At 38.9% G+C, this 10950-nt stretch overlaps 1 protein-coding gene across 1 annotated transcript in view; it reads left to right on the top strand.

The window, feature by feature from the left end:
* The window catches only part of DENND5A (DENN/MADD domain containing 5A), a 152471-nt gene that overhangs the window by 100296 nt on the left and 41225 nt on the right, over positions 1-10950 (top strand). Inside the window, exons 6-8 of the mRNA XM_011947656.1 lie at positions 2575-2892; positions 4621-4836; positions 5327-5561. Coding sequence (XP_011803046.1) covers positions 2575-2892; positions 4621-4836; positions 5327-5561 — 769 coding nt within the window. The remainder of the gene's footprint in view (positions 1-2574; positions 2893-4620; positions 4837-5326; positions 5562-10950) is intronic.

Raw genomic sequence — 10950 nt, 5'->3', positions numbered from 1 at the left:
TCTATTTTAGAATCTAGTAAGGCAAGTCTCCCTTCAATGGTCGTGGCTATTTTTTTCTTTTATTCTTCCAGACAAAATTCAGAATTAGTTATGAGATAACACCCTTCAGAAAAAAATCTTCCTGAGATTTTGGAAATATTTACATCAAATTAACAAGTAAATTTGGGATTATTAGCATCTTAGGATTTTTTCTATCCATTAATATTGTATATATGTCCATTCAGATTGTATATTCCATGATAATTATAACAATGTCGATTAACATTTATTATGTACTGTGTGCCTGGCACTGTGCTAAATCCTTGACATTTTTTGTCATATAATTCTCAAAACAAATCTGTGACATAGGTAATAGTATTATCCCTGTTACATGAATGGAACAGAAGCACCCTTAAGCATTTAATAATGTGCTGCAATGAAGGAAATGTTGTCTTGGCTAGAACAGGTTCATGAATATAAGATAAATATGAAAAAATGAAAGGCTTTTGTAATTTATACCTGCAAGAACATTCCAACAGGGACAAGAACTACAAAGTATTTAAATATATATGTACACACACATATTTTTATTGACACATAATTATACATATTTACAGGGTATGGTATATTTCAGTACATGTATGTAATGATCAAATGTGGGTGTATGTAATGATCAAATGGTAATTAGCATATCCATAATCTCAAACCTTTTTTATTTATTTGTATTGGTAACATTCAAAATCATCTCTCCTAGCTACTTGAAAAAGTACAACAAATTTTTGTTGAGTGTAGTCACCCTACAGTGCTATAGAAGACTGCATTTCTCCTGTCTAGCTATAATTTTGTATTGGATAATCAATCTCTTTCTATTCCTCCTCCTTGCCACCCTTCCCAGTCTCTGGTAACCACTCTTCTATTCTCCAGTGAGATCAACATATTTAGCTCCCACATACAAATGAGAACATGTGGTATTTCTCTTTCTGTGCCTAGCTTATTTCACTTAACATAATATCCTCCAGGCTCCTCCATATTGCCATGAATGACAGGATTTCATTCATTTTTATGGTGGAATAGTATACCATTGTTAAACTACAAAGTATTTAAATTAAATGTACAAGACCTCTAAAGAGGAGAAGAGTAGATGGTTAAGAACTTAAGATTTTGACTGAAGTCAGGGTAACTGAGTTCAAGTCCCAGCTCTACTAGTTAATAAGTGTGTGACTTTTGACATGTTACTTAACCTCTCTGTGTCAGTTTTGTCTGTAAAATAGGGATAGCTAGATACTGCCACGTTACTGTGGGTTTTTTTTGTTAGTTTGTTTTTTGAGAGGGAGTCTCATTCTGTTGCCCAGGCTGGAGTGCAGTGGCACAATCTCAGCTTACTGCAACCTCTACCTCCCAGGTTCAAGCAATTGTTCTGCCTCAGCCTCCTGAGTAGCTGGGATTACAGGTGCCCATCACCACACCTGGCTGCTTTTTGTACTTTTAGTAGAGATGGGGTTTCACCATGTTGGCCAGTCTAGTCTCAAACCTCTGACCTCAGGTGATCCGCCTTGGCCTCCCAAAGTGCTGGGATTACAGGCAGGAGCTACTGTTCCTGGCCCCTAAGTTGTTTGTTAATCCAGATTATCTACCTCATCAGCAGTGTATGAGCACTATCTCTTTACATTCTCTCAGAAGCAATTTTAAATCCAGAAGGAAGCACAGAAAGAACAAAGATCAGCCACTAAACCTTACAAATTAAGACTGAGCCTCAGAAAGAGAGAATGGTATATCCAGGGTCATAGAGGGAGATCATAACAGAGTCAAATCTGGAACCTAGACTTTCTGAACTCATTCCTAGGGTTCTTTTCACTGAGTGTAGAATTCACAAATTCAGGCATTTATTTTTTATTTTTTGAGACAGAGTCTTACTCTGTTGCCCAGGCTGGAGTGCAGTGGTATGATCACGGCTCACTGTAGCCTCGGCTTCTTGGGCTCGGGTGATCCCTCCCACCTCAGCCTCTCAAGTAGCTGGGACTGTAGGTGCATGCCACCACCCCTGGCTAATTTTTGCATTTTTTTGTAGTGATGGAGTTTCCCCATGTTGCCATGACAAGTCTGGGTAACATGGAGAACAACAACTGGGCAACAATCTGGGTTCAAGTGATCCGCCCATCTCAGCCTCCCAGAGTGTTGGCATTGCAGATTTGAGCCACTGTGCCTGCAATGAGTGTTTATCATGTGTGAGACTTTTGTGTTTGATGCTAAACATCTATGATATTACAAAATGTGTTTGATGCTAAACATCTATGATGTTGTAAAATCTTCACCACTTTAACATAAATTGTTTATCTCTTTATCTCCGTTTTACAGCTAAGGAAATAGAATCAGAAAGGTTAAGTAACTTTCCTAAGGTCACACAACCAGAATGTGGCAGGGTAAGATTGGAACTCAAGTCTGTATTATTTCTGAGCCCTATCTTCGTTACACCATATGTCAAATATAGCCATTTCAGGTGTTTTGTCTTTGCCCTCTTGTTCACTAACCTTTCTAAAACTTCTTCCCGTAATGCTCTGGAGTTATTCATACTCCTCATCCTGTTTTGACTTCCAGGCTAACCTCTGCTTTGTGGACATTGACAACCACTTCATTGAGTTGCCAGAGGACTTGCCACAGTTTCCCAACAAATTGGAGTTTGTCCAGGAAGTCTCTGAGATTCTCATGGCATTTGGAATTCCCCCTGAAGGGAATCTTCATTGCAGTGAGAGTGCCTCCAAGTTGAAGAGGCTTCGGGCCTCTGAGCTTGTCTCAGACAAGAGGAATGGGAACATTGCTGGCTCCCCTTTACATTCCTACGAGCTTCTTAAGGAGAATGAAACTATTGCCCGGCTGCAAGCCTTGGTCAAGAGGACTGGGGTGAGCCTGGAAAAGGTAAGATATGTATATGAGTCTGTGACACATGTGATCTGTGCTAGGGTGCTGTCCTGGTGAAGTAAAGTGTGGGATGAGAAAGCACCCAGTTCTGGACAAGTCATATTTGTGAGCAGTGAACGAATGTTCTGTATGGAGGACTCTGAATTCCATCTGGCAGATGTTATCCTAGTAAATGCTACTTTAATCTAAATCTGGGTAGCTTCTCCTTTGAACATCCGGGAGAGTCTGCCATCATTCTGTGTGAACACTACAGCAGAGTGATTGGAGAGAGCATGATAGTAATCTTAGTGTTCAGACCTCTTTTATTTTTTGAGAGAGGTTCTTACTCTGTCGCTCGGGCTGGAGTGTGGTGGCACGGTCACGGCTCACTACAGCCTCAATCTCCTGGGCTCAGGTGATCCTCCTGCCTCAGCCTCTCAAGTAGCTGGGACCACAGGTTCATGCCACCACACACAATTAATTTTTTTTTTTTTTTTTGTAGAGACAGGGTCTCACTATGATGCTCAGCTAGTCTCAAACTTCTGGGCTCAAGCAGTCCTCCAGCCTTGGCCTCCCCAAGTGGTGGGATTATAAGTGTGAGCCACTGTGCCAGGCTCAGATCTCTTTTAGATCCATTGCCCTTTGAGTTTCACAGCAACCTAAGGCAGACAGAACAAGTATTAACTGTTTTATAGCCAAAGAAACCAAGGCTTAGAGAGCCTAAGTGTTTTGCCTAAGATTAAATGCCTAGTATGTAGCTCAGCTGAGTCTAGAATCTGGTCCTCTTGAATTCTCACTGTTAAATTACTTTTGTAAGTTACTTATAAACCAATGGACCAATGTAATAATCTTGTTGGGCTGTGTTTCAGTGACATATTTCATTTTTTCTGCTTTAGTAGAGTAGATTTTTTTCTGCCTGGTAGAGTAGATATGTTTCAAAAATCATGGGCAATTAAAGAGGAACAGAGAAATATTTGGTGAGATTAGAAAGGTTTTCTGGGCTGGATGTGGTGGCTCACTCCTGTAATCCCAGCACTCTGGGAGGCTAAGGGGGGAGGATCACTTGAGGTTGGGAGTTCAAGACCAATCTACCAACATGGACACACCCCGTCTCTACTAAAAATACAAAATTAGCCGGGCGTGGTGGCGCATGCCTGTAATCCCAGCTACTGGGGAGGGTGAGGTAGGATAATCACTTGAACCAGGGAGGCGGAGGTTGCGGTGAGCTGAGATGGTGCCATTGCACTCCAGCCTGGGCAACAAGAGCGAAACTCTGTCTCAAAACAAACAAAAACAAAAACAAAACAAAAAAGAAAGGTTTTTTTTTTTTGCAGAAAGAAGTAAAGTGATATGAGGGAAAAAATAAAAAATCAAGAGAGCCAGAATTTAACTTCATTGCTTTGTTAAATTGACCTCCCATATTCCTTCCTTTCTCCCTGACCTTTGAGATAATTAGCACCTTTTCATTCATGGCAGAATCTCTCTCTGCCCATAAAGATCTTATCTTCACTTTCATTGAGTTGTTGGATATCTTTAAGTGAAACTCTTTGATTTTTCTCTCCTTCATGTCTGAGTCCCTTTCCTTTTATTTATTTATTTTTTCCAATTTTTCCTCTTTTGTTCTCATGATTTGCTACTAAGTAAATGAGCACTGGAAAAAAATCAGATAAAAAAATCAGGAATTGTATTCCTTGGGTTAAAAGGAAAAAGTGTGTGTGTTCTCAATTGCTTTTTCTTTTTCTTTAGTTGGAAGTGCGTGAAGACCCCAGCAGCAATAAGGATCTCAAAGTTCAGTGTGATGAAGAAGAACTCAAGATTTACCAGCTAAACATTCAGATCCGGGAAGTTTTTGCAAATCGTTTCACTCAGATGTTTGCAGATTATGAGGTGTTTGTCATCCAACCCAGCCAGGATAAGGAATCCTGGTTTACCAACAGGGAGCAGATGCAAAACTTTGATAAAGTGAGTGTAATCCTGCTTGGGAGGTGGTGAGGAATGAGAACTTGCCAGTTATGTCTTGAAGAAGTAGTGGAAAATTACTTGAAGTAGTAATGGAAGATTATTATATGCTGGAAACAAGTTTATGGTCCTTTTGATGTTGATAAAATAAGTCTTGTTGCTTATGAATAGATGTGCTGATTATAATTATCAGATGATTTACCTTCAGCCAAAGGGATCTCTTAAGACAAAGATATACATGTAGAGTGAACATCAGGATTCTGGGAAGACTGGTTGACTCAGTAGGCTACCCAAGTGAGTTTGTTCCAGTGTCAAAGTTTCAAGATACCTGAACTTACATGAGTGTTTTTGTTTTGTTTTGTTTTGTTTTTTAAATGTAGAGATTTTGCAGCTTAAAGACCTAGGCAGCTCCAGAGAATAATTAACCTACTGGATTCCTCAGGCACATTGACATTACCCTTTTCCCTGTTCTGCTTCTTTTTGGTTCCACCAGGCATCTTTTCTGTCAGATCAGCCTGAGCCCTACTTGCCCTTCCTCTCAAGATTCCTGGAGACCCAGATGTTTGCATCTTTCATTGACAACAAAATAATGTGTCATGATGATGATGATAAAGACCCTGTGCTCCGGGTATTTGATTCCCGAGTTGACAAGATCAGGCTGTTGAATGTTCGGACACCTACTCTCCGTACGTCCATGTACCAGAAGTGTACCACTGTGGATGAAGCAGGTAAGGCCTCCTTGGAACTGTACATTCTAGCCTCTTGGATTATGTCATTAACATGTCCCTTTTCCTAAATATGCCAGCCTCTTTCTCTGTTTCTGCCTTTGCATATGTGGTTCCCATTGCCTGCAATCTTCTTCGTTGTCTTTTTTTTTTGCCTGGTTATCTTCTTCTCATCCTTTAACACTGTTAGTTAGGAATGGATCTCATTGTATGTAATAGAGACCCTAATCAGCAGTGGGGTAAACAAATAGGGGGTTATTTTTCTTATATTAGCAAGAAGTACAGAATTGGTGGTTGCTGGTGTTGGCTCAGCTGCTCAACAATGTAATCAATAACTGAGATTCTGTCTTTTTATTCAGTGAATCCTTGTTGGCTTTTATGGTCATACTGTTGCCTCTTTTTTTTTTTTTTTAAAAGGATGTCAATGAAAGCCTCATGGTTACAGAAGCTCTTTCTTTTCTGCCCTTTTTTCTGTGTGTGTGTGTGACAGGGTCTCTCTCTGTCACCTAGGCTAAAATGCAGTGGTGTGAACATAGCTCACTGCAACTTTGAACTCTTTGGCTCAAGTGATTCTCTTGCCTCAGCCTCCCAAGCAACTAGGACTACAGGCATGTGCTCCCATGCCTGGCTAATTAAAAAAAATTTTTTTTTTGTAGAGACAAGGTTTTGCTATGCTCCATCTGGTCTTGAACTTTTGCGCTCAAGTGATCCTCCTGTCTTGGCCTCCCAAAGTGTTGGCATTACACGCATGAACCACCACACCCAGCCCCAGAAGCTTTTCATATTCACATTCGAGGCAAGAAGAAGGGAAGGTTGATGTCAGCTATATTCGCCATTCCACCTTTTTTTTTCTTTTTTTGAGACAGGGTCAGTCTCACTCAGTTGCTTAGACTGGAGGGTAGTGGTGCGATTATGGCTCACCACAGCCTTGACTTCCCAGGCTCAAGCAATTCTCTCACCTCAGCCTCCCGAGTAGCTAGGACTGCAGGCACATACCACCATACCCAGCTAATTTTTTATATTTTGTAGAGACAGAATCTCACCATGTTGCCCAGGCTGGCCTCGAACTCTTGGGCTCAAGCACTCTGAATTCCAAAGTGCTAGGATTATAGGCATGAGTCACTGTGCCTTGCCTATTTTCCCACTTTTATCAGAAAGCAAAAGCTTTCCCAGAAATTTCTAACAACTTTCATTGTCTCATAGGCCAAAATCATGTTATATGATCACCCTCAAGTGCATGGGAAGCTGTGAAAGTGAACATTGAACTGGGTGTAATGTTACCCTGAACAGTATGAAGGTCTATAAGCAAGAAAGAAGGGGTGAATGAATTATGAGTAAGCAGTTGATGGTATTTGCCACAAAAACCTAGCAGATATGTTTCCTTCTCTATGAAGCCTTCTCTGATGCTCCCAGACTGAGTCAGTTGATACTTCCTCTGTGTTCCTGTGGTGCCTTGTGCCTGCTTTTACTCGATCTCTAATTTTTATAGCTATCATTATTAGGGAACAACTTAAGGGCAGAGACTGTATTTACTCATTTTCTTACCCCCATTCTTCTAGCATTTTACCCAGCACGTAGGGATGCTATAATCTGCACAAATGATTGAACATGTCCTTTTGTTTAGAGGACTCATTCATCTACATCAGTTTAGCTAGAGAATGGTTTCAGCTTGAAGCATTAGATTAACTGCTGTATTCACTTCCTGCAGGATGTTCAGTGTCCTTGTTAAGGCATTTTTGTATATTTTGATCATTCATTTGCCGCATTTTGTAGCTACCTACCAGACACCAAACGTATGGCAAGTCTTCAAGAAATATTTGCCAAATGAATGAATATACCAGGCTTGTTTCTAGGCTTTGAAGATGTAACTGCTGACAGTTTAGACAAAGTCTTGCATTTTCTAGTTCAAAGTCTTGTATTTTCTAGTTCAGGATCCTATGTCCTAACTGAGTTAAAGTAGTCTAATTGCATGGACAACTTGTCCTCGAACCTTTGCCAAAAGGACTGTCATCTTAATGAGGGTCCTGGAACAGGGGCTGACAGGTAAAGAGAGAAGACTAGAAAATGTAAGGGAGATGTGATTTTGATTTGTGTGTGCCTAATTTCTCTTAACAATGTCTTTTTGAGAACAAAGTCTTTTATTTTGATGAGACCTAATTTATCAGTCGGATTATGCTTTTATTGTATCTAAGACATTTTTGCCTTACCAAGGTCACATAGAGATTTTCCCCTATATTTCCCTGTAAAAGTTTTATAGAGTTTTATAGAAGTTTTATAGTTTTAGGTTTTATATTTAGGTCTCTGGTCCATTTCAAGTTAATTTTATAAGTAGTGCAAGTTATGGGTCCATTTTTCTTTTTCATATAGATATTCATCTATTGAAAAGACCATCCTTTCTCTAATGAATTGCCTTTATGCTTTTGTCAAAATATTGTTAGTCTGTATATGTGTTAGTCTACCTCTGGATTCCCTGTTCTGTTTCATTGATCTGTTGGTCTACATTTATACCAATACCACACTGTCTTGATTACTGGAGCTTACATTAAATGATTACTGTAGCTTATATTAAATCTTGAAATCAAGTAGTGTTAATCTTCTAACTTTGTTCTTCTTTTCAAAGTTGTTTTGGCTATTCTGGGTTCTTTGTATTTCCATACATATTTAGAGTCAACTTGCCGACTTCTGCAAAGAAGCCTTCTGAGATTTTGATGGATATTTGACATCCTAACAGTACCAAGTCTTCTGATCCATTAACATGGCATATCTTTCCATTTACTTAGGTCATCTTTAATTTTTCTCAACAGCATTATGTACTTTTCAGGGTACAGGTTTTGTATGTCTTATCAGATTTTTCTCTAAGCAGTTCATATTTTTTGGTGTTATTTTAAATTGTTTTGTGTTATATAAATTTGGTACTATTGTATTGCTTTCTTAATTTTAATTTCTGATTGTTCATTGCTAGTATATATAATAGCATAATTTTGTATATTTATATTGTGTCCTGCAAGCATACTAAACTTACTTTTAATAGCTTTTTTGTACATCCATCAGATTTTCCACATAGACAGTCACATCACCTGTGAATAATGATAGTTTTACTTTTCCTTTCCGCCACCCTGGATGCCTTTTATTTCTTTTCCTTTTCTTTCTTTCTTTCTTTCTTTTTTTTTTTTTTTTTTTGCTGTATTACACTGGCTAGAACCTCTAGTACGAAGTCAGATAGAAGTAGTGAGAGTGGGCATCTTATTCCTGACATTAGGGGAAAAGCATTTACCATAAGAATGATGTTACCTGTAAGTTTTTCATAGATAACCTTTATCAGTTAAGGATCTTACTAGCTTGTTCAGAGTTTTTATCTGAGGTGGATGTTGAATTTTGTCAAATACTTTTTCTGTATCTATTGAGGTAATTATATGGTTTTTAGCTTTAGTTTGTTAATATGGTGAATTATATTTTTTCCTTTTTTTTTTTTTAAATGGTGATGGGGTCTCACTCTGTTGCTCAGGCTAGAGTGCAGTGGTGTGGTCATGGTTTTCTGTAACTTTGAAGTAGTGGGCTGAAGGGATCCTCTTGTCTTAGCTTCCCAAGTAGCTAGCACAATAGATGTGTGCCACCATGCCTGGCTAATTTTTATTTAAAAAAAAAAAAAATAGAAATAGCCTTCTTTATTCAGAGTAATATTCTTTACTGTGAAATCTATTTTGTTGGATATTAATAACTACTCCAGCTTTCTTTTGACTAGTGCTAACATGGTATGTCTTTTTCATTATTTTACTTTTAATCTATTTCTGTTTTTATATTTAAAGGGTATTTATTGTAGGCAGCATGTAATTGGGTTTTGCATTTTTATCCAATTTGACAGTTTCAGATTTTTAATTGAGGTCTTTAAACCATGTACATTTAATGTGATTATTGATATTGCTGGGTTTAAGCCTGTAATTTTGCTGTTTGTTTTTTATTTGTCCCATCTGTTCTTTGTTCCCTTTTCTTCTTTTTCTGCCCTCATGTGTACTAATTGAATATTTTCCATTTTTTTATGATTTCATTGTATCTGCTTTATTGGTTTACTAGCTATAACTTGTGTTATTTTAGCTGTTGCTTTAGGATTTATAGTACACATTTAACTTATCACAGTCTACTTTTAGGTGATATAATATCACTTTCCACATAGTATAAGAACTGTACAGAACTGCCAGGCACAGTCATGTTCTCCCGTAGTCCCGCTGTTTGGGAGGCTGAAGGGGGAGGATTGCCTGAGCCCAGGAGTTTGAGTCCAACTTGGGTCACATGATGAGACCCTGTCTCTAAACAACAACAGAAAAGAACTTCACAAAACTCTATTTCCGTTTCTCTCTTCCTAGCCTACGTGGTATTGTGATTTATTTTACTTTTACATATGTCATAAACCTCACACTACATGGTCATTTTTGTTTAAATAGTCAATTGCCTGTTGAAGAGATTTAAATAATAAGTACAAAATCTAATACTTTAACTGTGTAGTTAGCATTTCTGGTGCTCTTCTTTCTTTTCTGTAGATCCATACTTCCGTCTGATATTTTCTTACTGCCAGAAGGACTTCCTTTAACGTTTCTTGTAGATCTGCTGGTGATGAATTCTTTCAGCTTTTGTAATTCTTTTGTCTTTGAAAGGTATTTTCCCTGAGTATAGGTTAATAGTTTTTTCCTTTCAGTACTCTAAAGGTGTTGCTCCAGGCCAGGTGCAGTGGCTCACGCCTGTAATCCCAACACTTTGGGAGGCCCAGGTAGGTAGATCAGTTGAGGTCAGGAGTTTGAGACCAGCCTGGCCAACATGGTGAAACCCTGTTGCTATTAAACATACACACATACACACACACAATTAGCCAGGCAAGATAGTATGTGCCTGTAGTCCAAACTACTTAGGAGGCTGAGGCACAGGAATCGCTTGAACTCAGAAGGTAGAGGTCGTAGTGAGCCAAGATCGCACCACTGCACTCTAGCCTGGGTGACAGAATGAGACCCTGTCTCAAAAAAAAAAAAAAAAAAAAAGATGTTGCTCCTCTGTCTTCTCACTTTGTAATTTGTTTATTCTCATGCTGCTATGAAGAAATACCCAAGACTGGGTAATTTATGGAGGAAAGAGGTTTAATTGACTCAGTTCCACATGGCTGGGAATGCCTCAAGAAACTTACAAGCATGGTGGAAGGCACCTCTTCACAGCACAGCAGGAGAAAGAATGAGTGCCAAGAGGGCAAATGCCAGATGCTTATAAAACCATCAGATCTTGTGAGAACTCACTCACTATTGTGAGAATAGCATCAGGGAAACTGCCCCTGTGATTCAATTACCTCACACTGGGTCCCTCCCACCACACATGGGGATTATCACAATTCAAGGTGAGATTTGGGTGCAGA

Source organism: Colobus angolensis, unplaced genomic scaffold (genome assembly GCF_000951035.1).
Source record: "Colobus angolensis palliatus isolate OR3802 unplaced genomic scaffold, Cang.pa_1.0 Scaffold269, whole genome shotgun sequence".
Classification (NCBI taxonomy): domain Eukaryota; kingdom Metazoa; phylum Chordata; class Mammalia; order Primates; family Cercopithecidae; genus Colobus; species Colobus angolensis.
This window is presented reverse-complemented; position numbering and strand designations above follow the sequence as displayed.